At 34.5% G+C, this 21717-nt stretch overlaps 1 protein-coding gene across 4 annotated transcripts; it reads left to right on the plus strand.

Annotated features, from left to right (window-relative positions):
- Window positions 1-667: 667 nt before the first annotated feature.
- LOC138132829 (uncharacterized) lies at window positions 668-21336 on the plus strand. 4 transcript variants are annotated; one of them, XM_069050489.1, is made up of 10 exons: window positions 668-737; window positions 5932-5990; window positions 15283-15614; window positions 15666-15864; window positions 16233-16417; window positions 16469-16631; window positions 16745-16785; window positions 17912-17975; window positions 19893-20056; window positions 20806-21336. In XM_069050489.1, the coding sequence occupies exons 1-10, from the start codon at window positions 730-732 to the stop codon at window positions 20893-20895; spliced, it is 1305 nt and encodes a 434-aa protein (XP_068906590.1). In that variant the 5' UTR covers window positions 668-729; the 3' UTR covers window positions 20896-21336. The 4 variants fall into 4 exon arrangements, with proteins under 4 accessions (XP_068906590.1, XP_068906591.1, XP_068906593.1 ...); XM_069050490.1 differs by having other exon boundaries at window positions 19893-19994; XM_069050491.1 differs by having other exon boundaries at window positions 669-788; window positions 5926-5990.
- Window positions 21337-21717: the final 381 nt, after the last annotated feature.

Consider the following 21717-nt stretch of genomic DNA (forward strand, 5'->3'; position numbering starts at 1 on the left):
TTATTACATACACTGCGTTTTGTATTTCGCTGACAATATAATTCATGTATCACGTGATCATGAATGATCCAATGAAAACGCGTCAAATCCTTAGTTGCATGGCTTATCACAGCGATAATAAAAAACAAAAAAATTATTATCTCGTCGTTACGATTTTTGATTGAAATAAATTTGTCAGTTTGACAAATAAATGAATAATTTTGTATTCCATTCATTATATGTATGTATTGTCTCATCGAATATAACACGTGGTATGATTAATCATCGATGATATTAAATTCGTGAAATTGAAGCAGGACATTTCACTCGTCCTTCGGACTTCTGAAATCTCCAGGTCAATTTCACTCATAATATCATCGATAATAATCATACCACTAGTTATATTATAGCTGAACATACAACGTAAAATGGCTATGTTCAGTTCTAAAATGGACAAGTCAATTCATTTGAAATAGGCAACCAAACTTACAGACCCATGAATCCTATGTTCTTAAAATAAAAAACTCACGGTACCTATATACGGGGTCATTATAAATGTTTGTAACAACTAGTGGGCGTACCGGCGCACCTAAAGCACAACGCACAGCCACCTACGATGGTACAACAATAAATTATAATGACCCCGTACATTATGTCACTATGCAAAATTGGCGGTTGGTATTGGTTAAATTTATGATGCGTTATATATTCAGTTAATCAGTATAGTTCTAGGGTTGCCGACGCGTTCAAATGAAGATGTATATTATTTTGATGTTTGACTTTTTTAGTGGCTAACTAAAAAATAAATGGTAAGGAAATAAATTTTTAAATTTAAAATTGTTTATTCGGAATCGTATTGTAATATGCGCATTCCTAACCTTATACGAGGGGGGAGAATCAAAGGCGTTGTTACGTATGATGTCGATATTGAAGTTCTCGAAGGACCGTTTTTGTTTAAGGTATAAACGTTTGCCAAAGAGCCGTGAATTGAAACGACGTGTTGTTTCGTGAGAAGTTTTTAATGTGCTGTTCCTTATCTGTTTGTTCTTACAAAAACTTACTAGCAAAAAAGGAGCTGACCTGCTGCAGGTGGGAACGATATCGGCTAATAAGGTCGATATGAAAAATTTAAAATATGAGCTCAACCAGGCGTAGCAATGATTTTTTGCTGGGGTGGGCCAGATTTTAAACCACAGACAGATGATACATAGATATTGCAGATGTATCTTGTTTTTAATGTGTTTTACTTCTATTCTGGGGTGGGCCAGACAAGTTAAGATTTGGTCAATGCACGCATTGGCTCTACACAAATGGGTTATCAATATTCGCGATCGCTTTCTAGCTTTCAGCCAATTATGTCAAAAAACATTTTAATCTTTGGTAAACAAGAATTAGCTTTCTGCTGAGATGACGAAACTCATACTTCTTCAAATCGAGGAAATATTCACTAAATAGGGTTATTGTTTTCCGGGTTGTGCCGCGGTCGTCTGGATTGCTGGGTAGCTGACGTTTCAATAGCCATGCTGCTATCTTCTTCGGAGCTTGTAAATAAACTGGTGTGGTCTATTCCGTGTTGGGCTATTTATATGGTTGGTGGTGGGAGTGGTCCCCGTGGGATTGGTGGTGGGGGTGGTAGGCGTGGCTCGGTGACTGAAGTTAGTGGGGGGGTGCGTACATGGTCGAATGACGGAATTCCACGTGCTAGAAAGCTCAACCCCTTGGTCTCTGTTGAAATTATTTGGATTTTTTCTAATCTCGATTGCTTCAATTCTTGAACCACCTGAACAGCCTCCATTCATCCATAAAATTCACAATGGAAATAGAAGAGAACAACCAGATTCCTTTTTTGGATGTGTTGGTAACACGGGACAAAAACCAGCTTCGTCACACAGTTTATAGAAAGAAAACACATTCTGACAGATACCTCAATGCACAATCTCACCATCACCCACAACAGAAAAGAGCCTTGATGAAAACTTTATTCCATCGTGCTGAAACCATCTGTGATGAAGACAGTAAAGAACGGGAATTGAAACATATTAAGTGGGCGCTGAAATGCAATGGTTTCTCGGACAGGGACATTCGATTTGCAAGAAAAGTTAGACAACACACCGAACAACAAACTTACCAGAAATTTGCTTGCCTCCCATATGTGCAAGGAGTAACGGACCGTATTAGGAAAATTTTGGAGAAGAGAAACATTGGAACCAGGTTTACCACGGAAAAGAAAATCTCTCAGATCCTTCCAACACCTAAGGATAAACTCCCCCTGTTCCAGTCTGAAGGGATTTACAAAGTAGAATGCCTGTGCGGGAAATGCTACATCGGACAAACAGGACGTTCAATACAATGTCGATTAAAGGAACATAGTAGGGCCATCAAGCAGTATGATAAGGAGAAATCAGCATTGGCGGAACACAAATTCGAAGATGGAGACCACACGTTCGACCTTGAAAAAACAGTAGTTCTGGCTAAAACATCCAAATACCATCAAAGATTAATAAGGGAAGCAATCGAGATTAGAAGAAAAAAAATCCAAATAATTTCAACAGAGACCAAGGGGTTGAGCTTTCTAGCACGTGGAATTCCGTCATTCGACCATGTACGCACCCCCCCACTAACTTCAGTCACCGAGCCACGCCTACCACCCCCACCACCAATCCCACGGGGACCACTCCCACCACCAACCATATAAATAGCCCAACACGGAATAGACCACACCAGTTTATTTACAAGCTCCGAAGAAGATAGCAGCATGGCTATTGAAACGTCAGCTACCCAGCAATCCAGACGACCGCGGCACAACCCGGAAAACAATAACCCTATTGACAACGGCCGTGAAAACCTGCATTCGATTAATATTCACTAAATACATATTTAATTGTATGATAAAACATAATCCAGAATTAACAAAGCAATATAAAATCAATTAATTTCTTCGATTAATTTTTGTCAGGATCTATTAGAAATTACTAACAACTATTTCTTTTTTGTGGTAGAAGCCGAGCACAAATGTAAATAAAAAATAAAATGTAGAAAAGAAAGATTTCTAAGGTTTTTCGATGTCAACACTGACAGAACTGAAAACGTTCTTTTTGAATTTTGAACAGTTTTTTTGAACCGTTCAAATCATTCAATTTTAGGCAAAAATTAGTAACACAATGCTACGATGGTGCTAGTTTCACTACTGGAGAACTGAACGGACTTCAAACAAATCAAATCTGTAGTCCCGTTGTCACTTCTTGCTCATTACCTACTGTCTACTGTGCTCATCTCGTTTTACAACAGGACACTAATAGCATTTCGTGGTAGCATTAGCAGCAGCGATAACAGTAGTAGTCCAATCAATAGGAAGTTTTACCTTGCAAAAGTTACAGAAAAGTTTATACTTGGCAGGTATCTTCTATCAGGCATATTATTAATATTGTTGAGTTTGCGACCTTGGGGGGTTGCCGCTCACCCCGCCATACTGGAGAACAGGAGTCAAAATCACATTTTTGCGATTATTTCATATTCATTTCTATTACATAGAGATACCTCTATCTAATAGAAAGTGTAGAGCATGCAATTCTCTACATTTTTTGTTCTTTATGTTTTTTTGTCAGATCAATAGTTTCGTAGTTACAGCGTGTAAAAATCGAGAATTTCTTTTATTTTTGTACTTTTTATTCTTTTATTTTTCACTTTAATATAATTGCATGATAACTCCTAGGATACGAAATACGTAAACATGTCCATAACAATCGGGGAATAATACAGGGCGTAATTAGAATAAGCGGGTGTAATAAATTCATAACGTCCTCATCAATTCAAAATTGCAAAGATGCCATTTTTTTTTTGAAGAACACGTGTAGTGAAAAATAAAATCTTGTATGCACCACGGCGTCACCGAATGATTACGCCCATCGAACGATATCCATCTCTCGGGCTAAAGCCCTCGAGCTGGATTCATCGTTCTCCGGGCGTAATCATCGTTGTAACGCCCTTGGTGCATAAATAGCTATTATTTCATCCTGTGTCAAATTTCGATACTTTACGTCATCAGTTTGAATCCGGGAAAACGCAAAAAACGGCCGGATGCCGGTTAAGTGTTGCTATTGGAAACACAAAAGTAACAATCGCAATAACAATTATTCAGTTTTAAGAAATGTTTTATTCAAAACTAGATCTAAATACAAATTAACAATTTAACTATTTCGGCCACAAAGAAGATGCACTTACTTTCTCAGACCAAAAACGTTAGTTCACAAATAAAATAATACAACCATTTAAACCAAATCTAAAAAATAGGCCAGCCAGCATAACCTCTTCCGTAATTTTCTTCACATTATTTTCTGATTTCGATTTACAAAAATGGCTGAATTGTTTTTGATACCTTTCACCAGACTTGCTAGATATTAATTCAGCACAGGCTTCTGCAGATTTTCTTACAATTTCTGGAGGATTTGCTTTAGAAGTCATTTTGACGCACAAAATTATTTCAACAAAATAAACAATTGCCAAACAGCCGTTGCTAATCATGTTCCAAAAATGTGACTAGATTTGGAGCTTTTGTTGAATTATTTTGAAATTAATTTCAATGTTTTTTTCAAACGAAATTTGAGGCAGGATGAAATAAAATACATAACGACATTCGTCCGTGAACTCTTTTTACAGTACTCGTTTCGAGTTTCAAGACTCGGCTCCTTCGTCGCCTCGTCCAAACGTCTAACTCGTACTGTAAACTATGAGTTCCCGGACTTATAACGTTAATTACTATTCCACACCACCATAGAGGTAGAACAATAGGGTGCGTTTTTTTTTTTTGACGTGGTGTCCCCAGTGGGCATAGTCCACGATGCAGTGGAAGTTTACTGTTTTACTCTTTTTGATCTCTTTGTAACGTAGACGGACTCGAATGATCTGGATCGAACAGTATAGATGAGCTGAATTCATCAGAGTTTATGAATTCGGGAATTCCTCTTGAGAAGTTTCCTCTTGTTCCTCAGGGTCATCATCATCAAGATCATCTGGCGTTTGCCAAAATAGAAATTCATTGATTTCACGTATTTGTTCGTCTTGATCTTCACATTCTGGAACGTCTGTGATTATTTCATTATCCGTGCGAGATACGTATATCTAACTAATTACAAAAAAAATGTAGAACATGCAATTCTCTGCAATTTTTGTTCTTTACGTTTTTTTTGTCAGATCAATAGCTTCGTAGTTACAGCCTGTAGAAATCGAGCATTTCTTGTTTGTCCGTCTACGGGCATATCGGACTCCAACGTGTATACTAATGAAACAGGTAAACGCCAAATGATCCTGATGATGATGATGATGACCCCGAGGAACAAGAGGAAAATTCTCAAGAGGAATTCCCGAATTCATAAACTCTGATGAATAATTCAGCTCATCTATACCGATCGATCCAGATCATTTGGATCCGTCTACGTTACAAAGAGATCAAAAAGAGTAAAACAGTAAACTTCTACTGCATCGTGGACTATGCCCACCGGGGACACTACGAAAAAAAAAAAACGCACCCAATTGCTCTACCTCTGTGGTGTTGTGGAAAAGAATAAAAAGTACAAAAATAATAGAAATTCTCGATTTATACACGCTGTAACTACGAAACTATTAATCTGACAAAAAAACATAAACAACAAAAAATGTATAAAATTGTACGCTCTATATTTTCTATAATAACTTAGATAGACGTATCTCGCACGGATAATGAAATAATCGCAGAAATGTGATTTTCCACGCCTATTCTCCAGTATGGCGGGGCGAGCGCCAACCCCCCAAGGTCGCAAACTCGGCAATATTAATAATATGCCCAATAGAAGATACCTACCAAGTATAAACTTTTCTGTACCTTTTGCAAGGTGGAGCCATTTTTATGTCTCTATTGACTGGACTATAGGGTAAGAATGAGAACATTTACAATTCATCATTTTTTCTTAGTTTCAGGTTTGTCTTCAAATGGAGTTATATTTTACTTGCACCTATTGTCTGCCTAGCTAAGAATGGTAAGGAACTGAGTTTTTAAACTGTGAATATGTTTTCATGATTTATTAATCATTACCGGGTGAGTGAAGTTTTACCGCCCGCATGATTAACTCTATTAAAAAATTAGTGAAAATTACGAAACTTATCACTTAATTCAGTCATAAAATTTAAAAAATCGATTTTGAGTAAAAAAATTTTTTTTTCCGTACACGCTCATAATTCACAATTATTTCAACGAACACATTTATGAAATTCGCATCAAAAAATAATTATTCGTTTTTAAATTATTCCAATTTTAACATTAAGAGCGAAAAATGACCAAGATCTACAACTGCAGTGTCCTATCCCTCCGCCACCCGGCGGCACGGCAATTTTGCCGGAGTACATACACTATTACGGATATTACTATCAAGTAATAGTGCAGTGCTTATCAACATAATTACCGGCGTCTCGCTTCCACATTTTGACTTTTTTGTGTTTTATGTTCTGTCAATGTTAAGGAATTTCCTCACGATATGACATGAGTACAATAATATACCTTTTTGAATTTCAACTACCAATTTGTTCTCTAAATCCAGAATTTTTAAATTTTTAAAAAGAGATTGCGCTACTATTGCTGTTGCTGAAATTATAAGTGGTAAAATAGATTTTTTTTCTAAACTCCAAAGATTTCTCATAGCAACGGAGAGCTCTAAATATTTATTAATTTTTATGTTATATATCTGTGTTATATTATGGGAATTTGGAACAGCTATATCTAAAAGATATGCTTGCTTTTGTTGTTTATTTAAAATAATGTCTGGTCTGTTATGCTGAATGTGAATGTCAGTTAAAACTGTGCGATCAAAATATAATTTGTAATTGTCATTTTCCAAACAACTTTCTGGTTTATAAATGTAATGTGGTTGTGTATCCTTTAATAAAATGAATTTAACAACTAAATTCATGTGTATAATTTTAGCGAATATATCATGACGTTTCTTATATTCGCTTTGAGCCAAAACGGTGCAAGAAGAAATGATGTGTTCAATGGTTTCCCCTTCAGTTCCGCAAATCCTACATTTATCGATGATCGATTGTAAACCGCATATGTGTTTTTTATAATTTCTTGTATTGATAACACGATCTTGTATTGAAGTGTTATAAATAAATATCTCATTGTTGGGAAACATCTGTTGACCACTTTTATAGTAATTCTTAAGTCCCTAAAGGGTACCATAAACAACCTACGTCAACTTCTTTTGTGGAACTGACCGCCCAATTTATTAATAAATCATAGCTAAATTTTGCACTTTAATATCAAATCCAATTTATTTCAAAAACCGGTGATGTTTTCATGATTTCATTGACACCAAATTTTTCCTAAATGTTTGAAAGGACTCTTTTGAAAAATGATGTAAATTAATGTAGCGGTTATTGAATTAAAACAAAATCTTTACCTGTTTCATTAAAAATTTTGAAATTTTTACAGACTGTTCTACAGTGATACACAATAATTCCTGAATTTTTTGAGAATTTTAAATTAGAAGTGGGTGTTTTCGCTCGGGCGGTAAAACTTCACTCACCAGGGTGTATCTGAAATACGCGTGCAGTGGAAGAACTCGCCAATTTATGAAACTTTTGTCTGTTACATCTTTACGAAAAAGCATTACAAATTGATTTAAAACCTAAACTCGGTACAGGTTGCACACTTGTCATTTGCAACACCACTTTTATGGCATTAGTCATTTGAAATTACTTTAAAACTGTACTTATATGGAAAATACTCAACACAAACTGTGATTTTCTGGTCCCTTTGTGCCTTTATTTGGTTCAGAAATATGAAAAGAATCCTGTTGCAAATGACAAGTGTGTCTTTGCAATCTGTACTGAGTTTAAGGGTGACCATCACCCAACGAAAATATCGATTTCGTAACTATACAACCAACCATACAACACCTGCTGACCGTTTTACGACAGGCACTACCATGCAGTGCTAATAATGAGGGGATTAGTATTTGTTACCTCCTAGTGTGAAGAGGAGCACTTCGCCCAAAGGAGACTACCTGCTACTTTGCCCTGTTTCTAAATCCCGAGCCGCTTTACGAAATTTCCGTTGGATTCCCGAGAATATATGATTTAAATTTAGAAAATAAAAATTTTGAAATTATAAATCAGTTTATTTTCATAATTAAATAAATATACATTATTTTTGGCTCTGTAATTATGTTTTGTAAATAGTGACATGCAGGTAAACACCGTACTTTACATTACGAGTTCCAAAACAACACAGTGCAGATTAATTCCCGCCAGTAGTAATCTTACGCATATGATATTGTTGCTTGCCCTGCGCGAACCTTGATTATAATTTTTTAGTTTTGTTGTTCGTTTCGGCATTGTTGATTTCAAAAGCACTGTTACGTTTTTTTACTGCTTAAATTAAAGTAATTAACTAATTCTTATTTGCTTTTGTCTTTTGTACAGCGTGATCAACAATGACTGAGTCTGTTGGCAATGAAACAATTGAAAAGTACTGTTTGATCTAAAAAAGCATAAGAATAACATGTAACAATAACATAATTGTAATAAATAACATAGCTGCAAATTGCAAGTGTCGTACAGTTGCGAAAAGTAAGACAGAGTAAAATTGAAAAAGAAATTATATTCATTATATTTACCTCTTATTACGTATTGCCTTCATTCTACGTTTTATACTTTTCCGGTAACCGTTTGTAGAAATCTTATTCTTACCATGGACACCCATTTTTAAAACGCACTCGGATAATAACTCAACTTCTAGTCACTAGGACGCAGTCAAAATAAATAGAAATATGTATAAACAAACACAGCAAATTTATATTCAAGATTGTACCTGAAACGGGGATGAATAACGGTGTCGTCCAATAATGATCCTTTAGCTAGCCGAAACAGCCAGGGGGCAGGTAATTTGGACACGGCAGATTAGGAAAACTTCCGAGAAGAATTATATATTTGGAATTTTGTGATCTTATAAATTACAAATTAATTTGTAATCAAGTTATCCATGAATCCGAAATCGTATGTCGATACTGGAACTCCACGCGCCAATAAACACAGGTTGAAACACAGGTTACATACAACGTGTAACAGAAATAAGTACATTAATTTTAACTGGTAATAGAACTCGTCAAAAGGAACAACTTTTCTATCTACCATTTTGCCGAAAAACGATGTTTAATTCCAAAAAAAAATTGGAGATTTTTCACTAAAATAGCCCTACGCCACTAAATACTGCAATGGCTAATTGAGATCAGCGCTAATATGAAAAAAACGTCCATTTTCATCCAGAAAACGTGTTTTAACGCAGAAATCGAAATTCAAAGAAATCTACCCGTATAGCAAAAAATCCACTTCGTAAGAATCTGGTTGTTTCACGTTTTTAGGTAGCTTAGTTTTGGAGATATGAACGGCTTTAGGAAAATCTTTCCTATTTTTTTAAGCCACTACGCAACGTTTTTCGCCAAAATGGCAGAGAGAAAAGTTGTTCCTTTTGATGAGTTCTATTACCAGTTAAAATTAATGTACTTATTTCAGAAACACCCTGTACTTTCATATCAATACGTTCCACTATCTTGTTTTTGGTTGTCACGGCTAAATATGTTATGTTACAACAATGACCGAATATTTTTTGACTTTTTAACTTTTCACTGTCAGATTTGATTTATAAAAATAAATGGTAAATATTGTTTCCCTGTTGTAACTCACCTACCGGACTCAAATTGATCATTTCCTAAAAAAAGCCCATTTGGCTTATATAACTGCCAATTTTGACATAAATTTTGTTTTTCATGGAATACATAGCAGCAACGAACTAACTTTACCTACAGTTCATAGAAAATCCCATCCCATTACGGTATCTACATTACCTGACTCGAGTTTTCCTATAATCCACAATGTAACTTAAATGGACGTAGACGAGTTCCTCCCAGTGGTCGGTACTTAGCTGTTATCTGTAGACGAGTTGCTCCCGCTTTTTGTCGAAGGATTAAGGAAGGCGGCAGGTACAACCGCGGCCATCCAAAAGTGAACGATAGCTTGCGAAAATTTTCGTATTTTTCGTTAGATTAAATCAGGCTGTATTCATTGGCGTTCGTGCAGCAGGCGTTACTATTTTAATAATAAAAAGTTGTAATAAATAATTTTTAATAAAAATAAGGCTGAGAAGTAATTAATACATTATTAAAGTGAAACTAAACTTTAGTAAAGAAACCTTTCCAACACCTATTCATATTGGCCTTGCAAGCCTGTTTTTTTGCCAACGCCTCTTTATATTGAAGATGCAAGTCTTACTGCAATGTAATTCTCTCGCCACAACAGCCAACGACTAATTTTCTTCTAGCTTCGCAATAGCCCTAGCTGTGTGAATCGGAGTGAGATGTGGCATTTAAAAAAAATAGTTTGAATTTTTTTTTAACGGTAGTGTCAACTTTGATATTTTAGAACGCCTATGATTTAAAGTAAAAATCAAACTACTAAAAAAAACGTTCACTTTTGGATGGCCGCGATAGTACATTTCTACATTTTTGAGTGCAAAATAAACGAATACTTACTAAATATTAAAATAAAATGTTTACTCTCAGGAATATTATTACAACATAGCTTTATTATGATAAGAAATTATTTGTACAGAATTTATTCTAGGGAGTATTCCATTTTCATAATTTTCTATTAATTTTTGTAATGTCTCCTTTTTGTTTCTTACGTTGTTTCTCAAGTTTTTCATTCCTCTGTTTGCAGATTGAATTTTGCTATACGTATATGTTTGAAAACTAACAATTACATCTAAAAAAGCAAACATGGAAGCATGACTAGAATAATAGTAGTTTATTTGACGAGTTTGTGTGTAAATTGGGCCTTTTTTGGCACGCGTGGGCCATTTTAAAACGCGAGTGAAACGAGCGTTTTAAAGGCCCACCAGTGCCAAAAAAGGCCCAATTTACACACGAACGAGTTGAATACAACGTTTTTTTGTTCGACGAGCCCCTTAAAGACTCCTAATCGCTTAAAACCTTTAAAATTAGCTTGACGTTTCGTTTTGACAAGTTGTGACATTTCTCAAAATCCGTTCACATAGGAGAAAATTCTCAAATTCTGACAGTGTCGAACAAAAAAAATTATTTTATAAATGTGCAGATGATAATTACCACCCCTGCAATGCAGTCTAATCCCCAACCCTCCGCTACCTGCATCCAAGATTACGATATTTTGGGTACCGGGAGGAACTCGTCTCCGCCGACTTAAATCCCCCTTTCTGCTTTTATCTGGTTTTACCTGGAATTACTTTCTTTCTGTGATATTCGTTCACTTTCAAAGTCTTATTTTTTCAAGTGATGCTTTCGTGTTGTTTTTTTGTAAGATCTGTCAAAAATCAGTGAATTTTGAGAAAATGTATTTGATTGTTGTAAATTATGTTTTTTTTTCTATAATGTACAGTGAATCACTGAAACAATAATACTTATAGCAACATTTAATTGTCAATGTTTATCTTCGAATTTTTAATGCCTTTTTCCCTGCCTATTTTACTGATTTTTAATGCTTAATGCTCTATTGATAATGTAATCGAACATCTACCGGACAGTATGAAATTAAATTTTAAAGACGCAGTCGAAGTATTTGTAGACAAAATCGGCAAACAGAATTGGTATAATTGTCCGTTTCCTCTAAGGTTATATTGGGGCCGTAGAATTATCCCCATTGTGTAAAAGTCGATTTGTCTACAATAGAAAACATTTTGTGGTTGTAAACAAGCAGGTAAACCCGGCTGGCTGTTTCGTTCAGAGTGGGACTGGGGCAAATTTGTCGAAATATGAATTCCAATTTATAAATTTTAGTTTGTAGAGATTATGTTGAAAAATAAGCTTGTTTTCTTGTTGTAGTGGTAATGTTTATGATTATTCTTGGAACCCGGGATTATCAGCTTTCTCTACTTGTGAGAGATGGCATTTTGTGATTACCTGTGGAGATAATTACTGTTAATAGGTCACCTCCCTTAGCCCCTTTTGTTTTTTTTCCAAGAAAACTTTCTCGAAATAATAAATCCCAATATTTGCTTCAACCCTCTCATTTTGACTAAAAATTCTCTAGTGGTTGTTTGTGAGTGAATATATAAAAATTTGTGATGGAAGCAATATTTCGTCCTTGGGAGTGTGAAGCTAGTACCAGTGCTCCACCACAAGCTGCTGCCAATGTAGATCATGTTGAAGAAAATGATGGAAGAAAACGGGTTCATCTTCTTCCCGAATCTAAACAAATTGTTTACAACGTGTATGAAGGTCTAGTCGCAAGGGGGTGCTCTAATCCTATTAAGGAGACCAGCGAATTAACCAGGGTACCATATACTTCGGTTCAGAAGATAATAACAAATCCAAACTTTGAAAAAAAGGAGAGAAAGATCAAGAAGTTTCGGCGGATTAGCGAAAATCTAGGAGTGGAAATTAAAAATATTATTTATGAATCCTAAGTATAGGATTTTTTTATCGGATGTTGGATCGACGTCTAGCAATTATGGAGACACCCCGCCTTAAAAAACTCAGATTTGAGTATATTCATCAAATTCGAAAATTTAGAGCAGAAGGCCGTTCCATAATTGTCCTGGATGAAACATGGTACGATTCCCACGACGTACTGAAAAAAGGCATTACCGATGGCTCCAGCAAGTGCGTCTTGAATACTCCTCCATCTCGTGGAAAACGAATTATAATTCTTGCTGCCGGAAGTGAAAATGGTTGGGTAGAAGGCTCGTTATTGTTATCTGCCAAAAATATCAAGGACTGCTCGGCCGACTATCACCAGGACATGGATGGGGCTCTTTTTGAAAGTTGGTTTCAAAACCAGTTGTTGCCAAACATACCGCAAAACTCAGTAATAGTAATGGACAATGCGAAGTACCACTCAAGGCATCTTATTAAAAAACCGTCGCAGGCAACGCGAAAAGATGAGATTTTAAATTTTATGGCAAGTCACAACATCGCAGTTCCACAGAAAAATACTAAAAAAGACTTACTGGAGATATTAAAAAACCATGACATTCCGCAACAGTACGTTGTGGATGAAACTGCAAAAGAGAGAGGACACACTGTTTTGAGACTACCGCCATACTATTGCGTGCTGAATCCAATAGAATTAATATGGAGTAGTTTGAAAAGAGGCATTCGGCAAAGTAACGTAGCCCCAAATTTAAGTGCAGCTGTTGTGGAGTTGATAAGACAGGAGGTGAAAAAAATTGACTCAAACCTCTGGAGAAATTGTTTTCGCCACGTAATCAACGTGGAAAATTCTTATTTGTCCCCCACAATGTCCGAATTAATCATAAATTTAGCTGAAGATAGTGACGACGACGAAACTTTATATTTTGAAAATAGTGATAGCGACGAAGATTGTTAATTTTAATTAGTTGTGCACGTTATTTTACGTATATGTAAATGTTATTTTATATATAGGTATATGTATATAGACAATAGGTGTAAATATTTCTTTTTATAAAACTTTTTTTTTCCAAGCGTTTTCTTTAATTCTCTCTTAAACCGGACCTTGTACATCCACCCCAACCGCTTTTAAAATTTGATTTATTGCAGCGGCGCGTGGCTTCTGAAACCCACACAAAAGGGCAGCTTATTAGGAGGTAACTACTTTTACGGCCCCAATATAACCTTAGAGGAAACGGACAATTATACCTAGGTCTGTGTCTATTTAAAGCAGTAGCGAGGCGGCGAGTCCGACCGCTCTCCAGGGGGGCAATATAAATTATGAGGGCTTATAAATCACCCCTCGAAAAGGAATTTTTCGATGCAAAAGTTACGTTGCTTCTATTCATTATTTTTAAATAGAGAGAATTACATTCCATTTACTAAAAAAGTAAACACACACCTACCTAGTTCGCAAGATGCTCGTCATTTTGGTGTAAGTCTGAAGATTGGCAAAGAAATAGGTTTGGAGAAAAATGCATAAAAAGTTTTTCAATTATTGTGTTTTTTAAGGCGTTCGGATCAAAATTTAAAAATAATTAACCTGTCCTGACATAGAAAACAACTTTGTCATCCTGTATAAATATCGATCTCCCTTTAGAATTGAAGATTAAAGATGTTATTTATCGGTAAAAAATGGGTGTTTTCTCGTATACATTTTCGGTACTGATAGAGAGCCTTAAGTGTTTTAGATAGCATTTTATTCACGCAAGAATGTTTAAACGCGAGAGCTTGCTCGAGGGTTAATTTTCTTAAGTGAATAAAATGCATCTAAAACACGTATGTAATACAACGTTTTATCCACAATCACACTCATTTAGAATCAGAATCGCAGAAATTTTATCTGATGTCATCCAAAATTAATTTGACATTTCACTCTGACAGCGGCTGTCACCTCAAAAATCATTGAAATTTCGCATTGTGGCGTGTTTTATGACTTATAAAACGCAAAAGTTTTATAGACCACATTAAAAGTTGCCAAGCAATTGAATTATGACTTTATAATACCTATAGTGATTGCGGATAAATAATTAAAACTAAAATTCTCATGGTTATAAAAAAATGGAGACTATAATATATATAGTTAATCACACAAAACGACTTGTTTGGTAAAACTGGGGAGCAAAAAATCTTGGAAAACTTTTGCGAATAAATTGGCGAGTTCTTCCACTGGTTAAAATTAACACACGTATTCCAGAGACACCTGTATGTAGGTACATACAGGCTGTCCCAAAAATGGCGTACAAACTACTTACTATCTTATCGAGGATGCTTAAATGTACATGAAAAAAATATGGAAAAAATGTTTCCGACAAAAAAATCAATTATTTTTATTATTATTATTAACGATAATACAATGTAAACAATGATATATTCATACATCATTACCTTGCAATGTTACCGTAGAGGATTTAAAATAATTTTTTCGATTTCCAAAACTTCAAAATTCTCTATTATGCAGGATTAGATATTGATAGCGAGTGATCTTGTACTTTGTGAAAATATGTACCATTAGACGTAGCTGTCATGACAATTTCATACATATATTTCAAAATAATTGACCTGTTAAGTGCCACATTCAAAGACCGCCAAATCAGAAAATAAGTCTAATAGAATTTTTTTAACATTTTTCTGGCATTTACGGTAATCTCTTCTACACCGTAGTGCACCGTTAGTACGCCATTTTTGGGACATCCTGTACATATAACCTTTATCAGTCCATATGTATTATATTTGAAAAAAGATCCTTCATTCATTTTACTGGATAAAGTCACTGTTTACTTTTACAATTTATAAATAACTACATCAAAATATAAAATATGATATTTAGAAGACATACCCCTCCACATCGAGAATTGGAACCAAACAAGTTTTTTCGATTACGGAAGTCCACCTCTATTGACCATTTCAAAAAATATGTTTAATTCCGAAAATGGTGCCATTTCGCATACTTTCGTTCCACATTATGGGGTGCTGAAAAAGAATTTGGGTGAAGAAGGAAGCGTATACATAATCTTAGCGGAGCCAGCTGACGTCCTCTTGTTGTTTTATCCATCAAAGCACCCTGACAGTCCCAATTATAAAATTGATGTAAATAGTTATTCAATAGACGTATGTGAGGACACTAAGAAATGTCAAAAAATAAAGGACTGCGAGAAAGCGGTAAGTGTATTGCTTATTCTGAAAGGAAAATATTTGTGAGTGTACTTTTAGATTGTAAACAACATGCAAAACGGCACGAACAACCCAAACATGGTATTTCTCAGTTGGAAACTATTTGAACCAGACCTCTTGGTTATTTTGGGACAATATAAAGACACACTTTTTAAATGCCGTAATTACAAACATAATTTTGTAATTACAAAATTAGTCATGAATAGTTCTAAACATCAGTTAACTAAGATAATTGATGGTAAGTTTTTTCAGTGAGCTGTATACTATCAAAAAACTCTTTATAAATGATGCCAAAAGTAATAGGTAGTAATTGTAAATCTTCCTGTTATCTAATTTATTTTACTTATTGCAGAAATTAATAACGAAACAACACTAATTTATTTACTTTCTGCTAAAAATTAGGGATTTTTTTTATTCATAAGAGATGCAATAATTATTTTAGATTAAGGGCCGGTTTCACCAGTTAAAGTTAACTGTAGGTTAAAATGCTTCGTTACTTAGTTACCTATTGTTATAACAATGTTTACGTAAATTTTAACCTACTTTAACTGGTGTTGGTGAAACCGGCCAGTGTCATTATTTGTTTTCTAATGGACATGGTTCCAGGTTCTTTTCTATCAACTACAAAAGAACTTCCAGCCAAGAGTAATAAACATTTTGATCTACTAGAAAATAGTTATGTTTCTTTGCACATTTTCCAGTGTTATTTCTGTAACATAAGTGTAAAATTAACATGTGACAATCCCGTCGTCAATAAAGAAGTGATATTGGGTCGTGACGGAAATCAGATGGTTTGTGTCTACATTATTTCTGTTATTGATATGTAATTAAAAGTTTAAAAGATTTTTAGCAACAGTTTCCTAATTTACGGATGGATTAAAATTGACTTGACTGACTTGACTAAAAAGGGCCAAAAATATAACAATTGTAGTTTGGTTATTGTGCCTAAACTGTTGGAATTAGTTAATCAGAACCAAGTGAATCCCATCTGGACTATTGCTCAAAGTAAGTTTAATTTTAGCATTCTTCAGTAAGTCATTTAAGTAACACATACCGTGATATTAAAAAAAAAAATAGTAACATCAGTTTTTGTTAGTTTTTCTGTATGTTCTTTTCAGGTGTTATTACATATTTACAGGACCCGGAAAGATTGATGGAGGTAGTTATTCAAATTATGTTATTTTTAATTTACTTATGTCGTGTGATCATAAAAAATTGTAATCGAGTCAGCCTTTGAAATGTTTATGACTGATTGATAAAATGAAAAAAAAAATCCACAAGAAAAAATGGTAACTAAGATGATAACAACATCCAATTGTATCAATTTTTTAGCAGCTATTAAACATTAAGGGAGGTAATAATATTTTCATATTTTCATTTTTTTCTCGGAAAGTTTGTTATCAAAGGATATAGTTTTTTATGCCATTACAATTAGAACAATAAAGTCTAACAAAATCAATAAAAAAAAATATAGGTTACTATTTGAAAAATAAAAGTTGTCCATTGCCCATAAATGGGTAGACGGTATAAAAATTATATGCTCACTCAGGTTTGTAGTATTTTTAGAGCCATTTCGTTTTCTGTATAATTTTTTTTCATTTGGGTCGTCAATAGCAAAGTTATAGCGTAGACCGTTTTTTAAGACAGCCTGTATGTTTACAGTTGGTTGCAAAAATACGGCAACTGTCAGAATAAAATTGACACATTTTTACAATTTTTTTCATAGTGTGGAACCTTTTTCTGAGAAATAGGTTCGAATTAACGTCAAAATTCAATGACATTTTTTTTAAATTATTTGATAGGTATTGTCAAGTAGACAATACAAACATCTCCGATAATAATGCGGAAGTGCCCCGAATGCTTGCAGCATTTCCACGTTGAATGGCAAGCGAAATCCTCTCGAAAAGTAATTTCTTTGATTTTGAATCGCCTGATTCCTCAATAAGTCGGTTTCCGATGACATTAATGAAATCGATAGCTTCTTTGCACCAAGAGCCTAAGGTTTCAAAGGCTTAAGTAGACAATTAATTGACAATTGACAAAATCAAATTTACATTAGGAAAATGTTCGTTTCCCGTTTTTTTTTGCGACCAACTGTACATACTATCGCGGCCAAAAAAAAGTAGGACAATACGTTACTGTAGACACTTCCAAAACTCATTCATTTTGGAAGTGTCTACAGTAACGTATTGTCCTACTTTTTTTTGGCCGCTATTGTATGTAACACACAGTATATTAATTTATATTATATTATAATTTTAATTTATATTAATTTATAATTTTAGGTGTCGACCACTACTTCAACAGCAAGTTCAACGATTAGTGATTCTGGGACATCGGCTAAAATAAGTGGGTCTTAAACACTATGGGCCCTTTCATTAAAGTTAAAGAACGTCGTTAAATTGTTTTGTCTCTGTCTAACATAGTGTTTGGCATATACTCTCACTTTGTCTAATCAATTATTTAGCTAATGAAAGGCTTAACGAATGGGAAATCATACGGCCCTACGAGTATATCATTTTTATATCCAAATTATTGTCACATCTCAAATAACTTTTTATTTTATTAACAAATACAATTTTAAGTCGGAATATCTATCTGATTCCCATTCCAGATTGACCTCAGTGCTTAAGGGTTATTTCAGTTAAAAGATGCATGACATGTTTTGTACTGGATGCGTTTGAAACCATCATAAAAGTAGAAACGCACATCCTAATTATGTATATCGAATTTTATTTGCTTTGAGAAATTTAAAATTCAGTAACAAAAAAAAGTAGCAAAAAAGTCCTTTACAGCAACTTACCTACATACCACTCATTATTTTCGTGTGAAATTTGAAAAATTTTCCAACTACATATTTTTAAACGTTGTAAACTTTCTACTTTTCGCCAGAGCGCCAAGATTAGATCCCGAGGCGTGCCGAGGGATGTAAGGCGCGAAGACTATAAGGGACTTCTCCACCGTGGTTTATATACAATTTTTTTTACTACTAGATATTATCTATTCACTTTGATTGTGACCGCAACGAAAAAAATAGTAGACGCTGTTTAGCTGTGTGCTGCATACGTTTTACACTAAATATTTGTGTGGTGTGAACATGATGTGAAAATGTCAGAATTGTCAAAACTTGACAATGATAGTAAAGCAATGATTTCAATGTATTTATCAAAATTAATAACGGAAATCAATATTTGAAGTAGGAGAAACTAAAAACGTCTGTCAGATAAAAATTAATCAGACAGAAAGAAACATGAAGTTTAGAAAAAGTGTTTTATAGGAGATGAAAAGGCAGAAGGCATCAAACTACAGTACTTACTAGCCAAAATGTACAACAAAAAGCACAAATAGAGTTAACTTTATTGGTGATGTTCGTCTTTGTGAGTTGTTTTCCGTTGGCTTCAATAAAATGTCTCGAAACAAGTCAATATTAACCGTTTGTTCTTAACTTTGAGAAGACGACATGGCATTTCCTTTTTGAATTCCGAAATTTCGTAGCAACACTCAATTTTATAGATACGCGCACAAAGTCTACGTCGAAAAACGTTTACGCAAGTCGTTCTCCGTTCTGTCTTCTGTGAGCGTGACGTTTCTGCCAAAATGGCGCCTCCGACCCTCCGAGAGTTGCCAACTGCAACTGGATTTAGTGTTATCTAAAATTCTCTATCAATAACCTAGCAACTGAAAAGTTACTAGGGAGTGGTCACAATCAAAATGAATAGATTATACGTTAAAACCCTTTTTAATTAAATTATTAATTAAATAATTTTGTCCGATGCGACGATCCGAGTTCTCATTTTTCAACGGTTGCTATGGAAACTGAAAATCGTCTGTCTACGTTAACCAATGAAATCAACGAAAATCTTTCGTTGCTAGGTGACGGCTGTTCATTATTAACCACTGGTTAATAATGAAAATTTATTAACCAGGAGGAGAGGAATTCTACTTCTGGGTTCAGTTCGAGACTCAATAATGACGCCTCCTAAGACTAGTAGTGAAAAAACAATGTTGTTTTCCCACTTGAATGTTTTTAATAAAAGTTCTCAGTTTGCTTCTAAAGAGCGATGAAATTAATTTGTAATCGAGTCATCCATGGATTTGAATCAGTATGTCTTTTCGATTGATATGCCCAGATCTAACCTGTGTTTTAAGCTGTGTTTTTTGTTCAACAAACGATATACGATTTCGGATTCATGGATAACTCGATTACAAATTAATTTGATCGCTCGATATAAGTTATATGACTCATATGATATCATTGTCTCACAGGTGATGAAAACCAATTCAATGGAAATGATTCTCAAAAAAAAATTAATTGGGTTGACGACAAAGTTCAAACTTCTTACGACCGATGGCGATGGTGGATCATAAGTAACACAATATTGCTAGTAATTATAAGTGTTTGCATTGTTGTGATTCTTTTACTTAAATTGGTACGTTATTCAGGTCTAAGTTTTGATAAGCGACTATTTTGTCTATTTCATTGTAAAAAGTGAATATGCTTTTATATACAGGGTGAAATCTATACATCAGAAATACCATGTACAGTTTAAGCACAAAAGTTAGTACGCCACTGATATCACGTTAGGAGGAATAGTAAGATTAAAAAGTTATCGAGTGTAACGCAAAAAATGTGCAAAAAGTTTTTTCTTACAAGTATTCTTAGACGGTTTTGCGGCTCGGTGAATTGAAAGTGTTTTTGGGCAATTTCATTCATAGTAAGGTTTTGTTACTCTCTGTGTTTAAAGCGTGTTTGCGGCCATTCATGTTTCGATTTATTAGAGCTTCCAGAAGAGTCTCGTTCTCCGTGAAATTAATTGAAGATACTATGGTTTACATATCCGTACCTTAGAGCAAAAGTGTATTAAGTCCAAAACTTCCACTTTTCAAATATTACGCTCAATCTGCCACTGTAGCTAAAGCGATCTTAGGTTTAAATATGCGAATATGCCTGAAATAGCATTTGATGAACAGTATTAAGTCCACACCGTTCTTGGAGCAAAACCGTTAACAAAAAACTAAAACAAAATCTTGTTTTGGCCCTTCTGTAAAATTTATGTTTTGTGATTTAATACAGTTCTGCTCTAGGGTACGGATATTGATGTATTTCAATTTCACCCTGTATATGTATATCAACAGAATTAAATAAAGTTACGTTGTATATGTTAAAGTATTTTTTTAGATTAGAAGAAAATCGAATAGAATGGAACCAATATCAGGAATCACCTCATCCGAAGAAGATCCTCTCTCTGATGAGCATAAGCAAAAATAAAGGAATTTACGGAAGTAAATTCATTGAACCTTGCTTTTGAGGATAACTTTAAGAATGAATGCGCTATTTGTGGGTTTTTGATTTGAAATATTTACATTCTTTGTTATTAGTGCAGAATAATCTTGGTGTTATGTGTGTATTACTTATGGTGCATTTATATTAGGTCAAGAGAATGAAGTTGGCGATCGATTTCATTTATACAAATGTAGTTCTCGAATGATCGTTGAACTAGTTTTAATAAAATGGTGGATCAGTTCAGAAAATTGTGTAGTTGTCTCAGTAATATGTTTTGTTACGTCAAGTAGTTTTTTTAACTTTAAAATTTCTCGTATTCGGACCGAACCGCATTCGGACTAGGACCTAGTGTAAATGCGTCATTGGTGCTTTTTGTGTTTGTTAAATAAGCTGTAGCTTTGTAGTAATTAAAATTATGCCATTGCATACTGGTAGTGTCATTTTCATTTCCACTTGCGTGTTAAGCGTCACGCTCCGGAAATCCTCTGAGGAAAACAAACCTATACATATTGTGCCTATTCAGTCCTGACCTTCGGGAATGCCTAAATGAACTCTCCGCCGCAGACTTTTCTAACTATAATTACGAACGATTTTAGTTATTTTCTACGATGAAGCGTTTAGTTTCTAAGTTGCCATTCTCGCCCTTTGATTAGGTACTGTCGCGAGCAATAAAATTTGGTCGTCAATGTCATTTCAAAATTTGGTTAGACTGTCACAAATTTAAAAAATTTCCCTGTCTGATTATGTCCATGTCAACAAACTGTCAAAAAAAAATAGAAAAAAATGTGTACCATCGTGATCATTAAA

The sequence above is a fragment of the Tenebrio molitor genome, chromosome 6 (genome assembly GCF_963966145.1).
Source record: "Tenebrio molitor chromosome 6, icTenMoli1.1, whole genome shotgun sequence".
Taxonomy (NCBI): Eukaryota; Metazoa; Arthropoda; class Insecta; order Coleoptera; family Tenebrionidae; genus Tenebrio; species Tenebrio molitor.

Coding starts and splice junctions, on each gene's coding strand:
- LOC138132829 (XM_069050489.1), top strand. Junction 16,632..16,744: donor CATCTGGACTATTGCTCAAA/GTAAGTTTAATT, acceptor TGTTCTTTTCAG/GTGTTATTACATATTTACAG. Junction 16,786..17,911: donor ACCCGGAAAGATTGATGGAG/GTAGTTATTCAA, acceptor TTATAATTTTAG/GTGTCGACCACTACTTCAAC.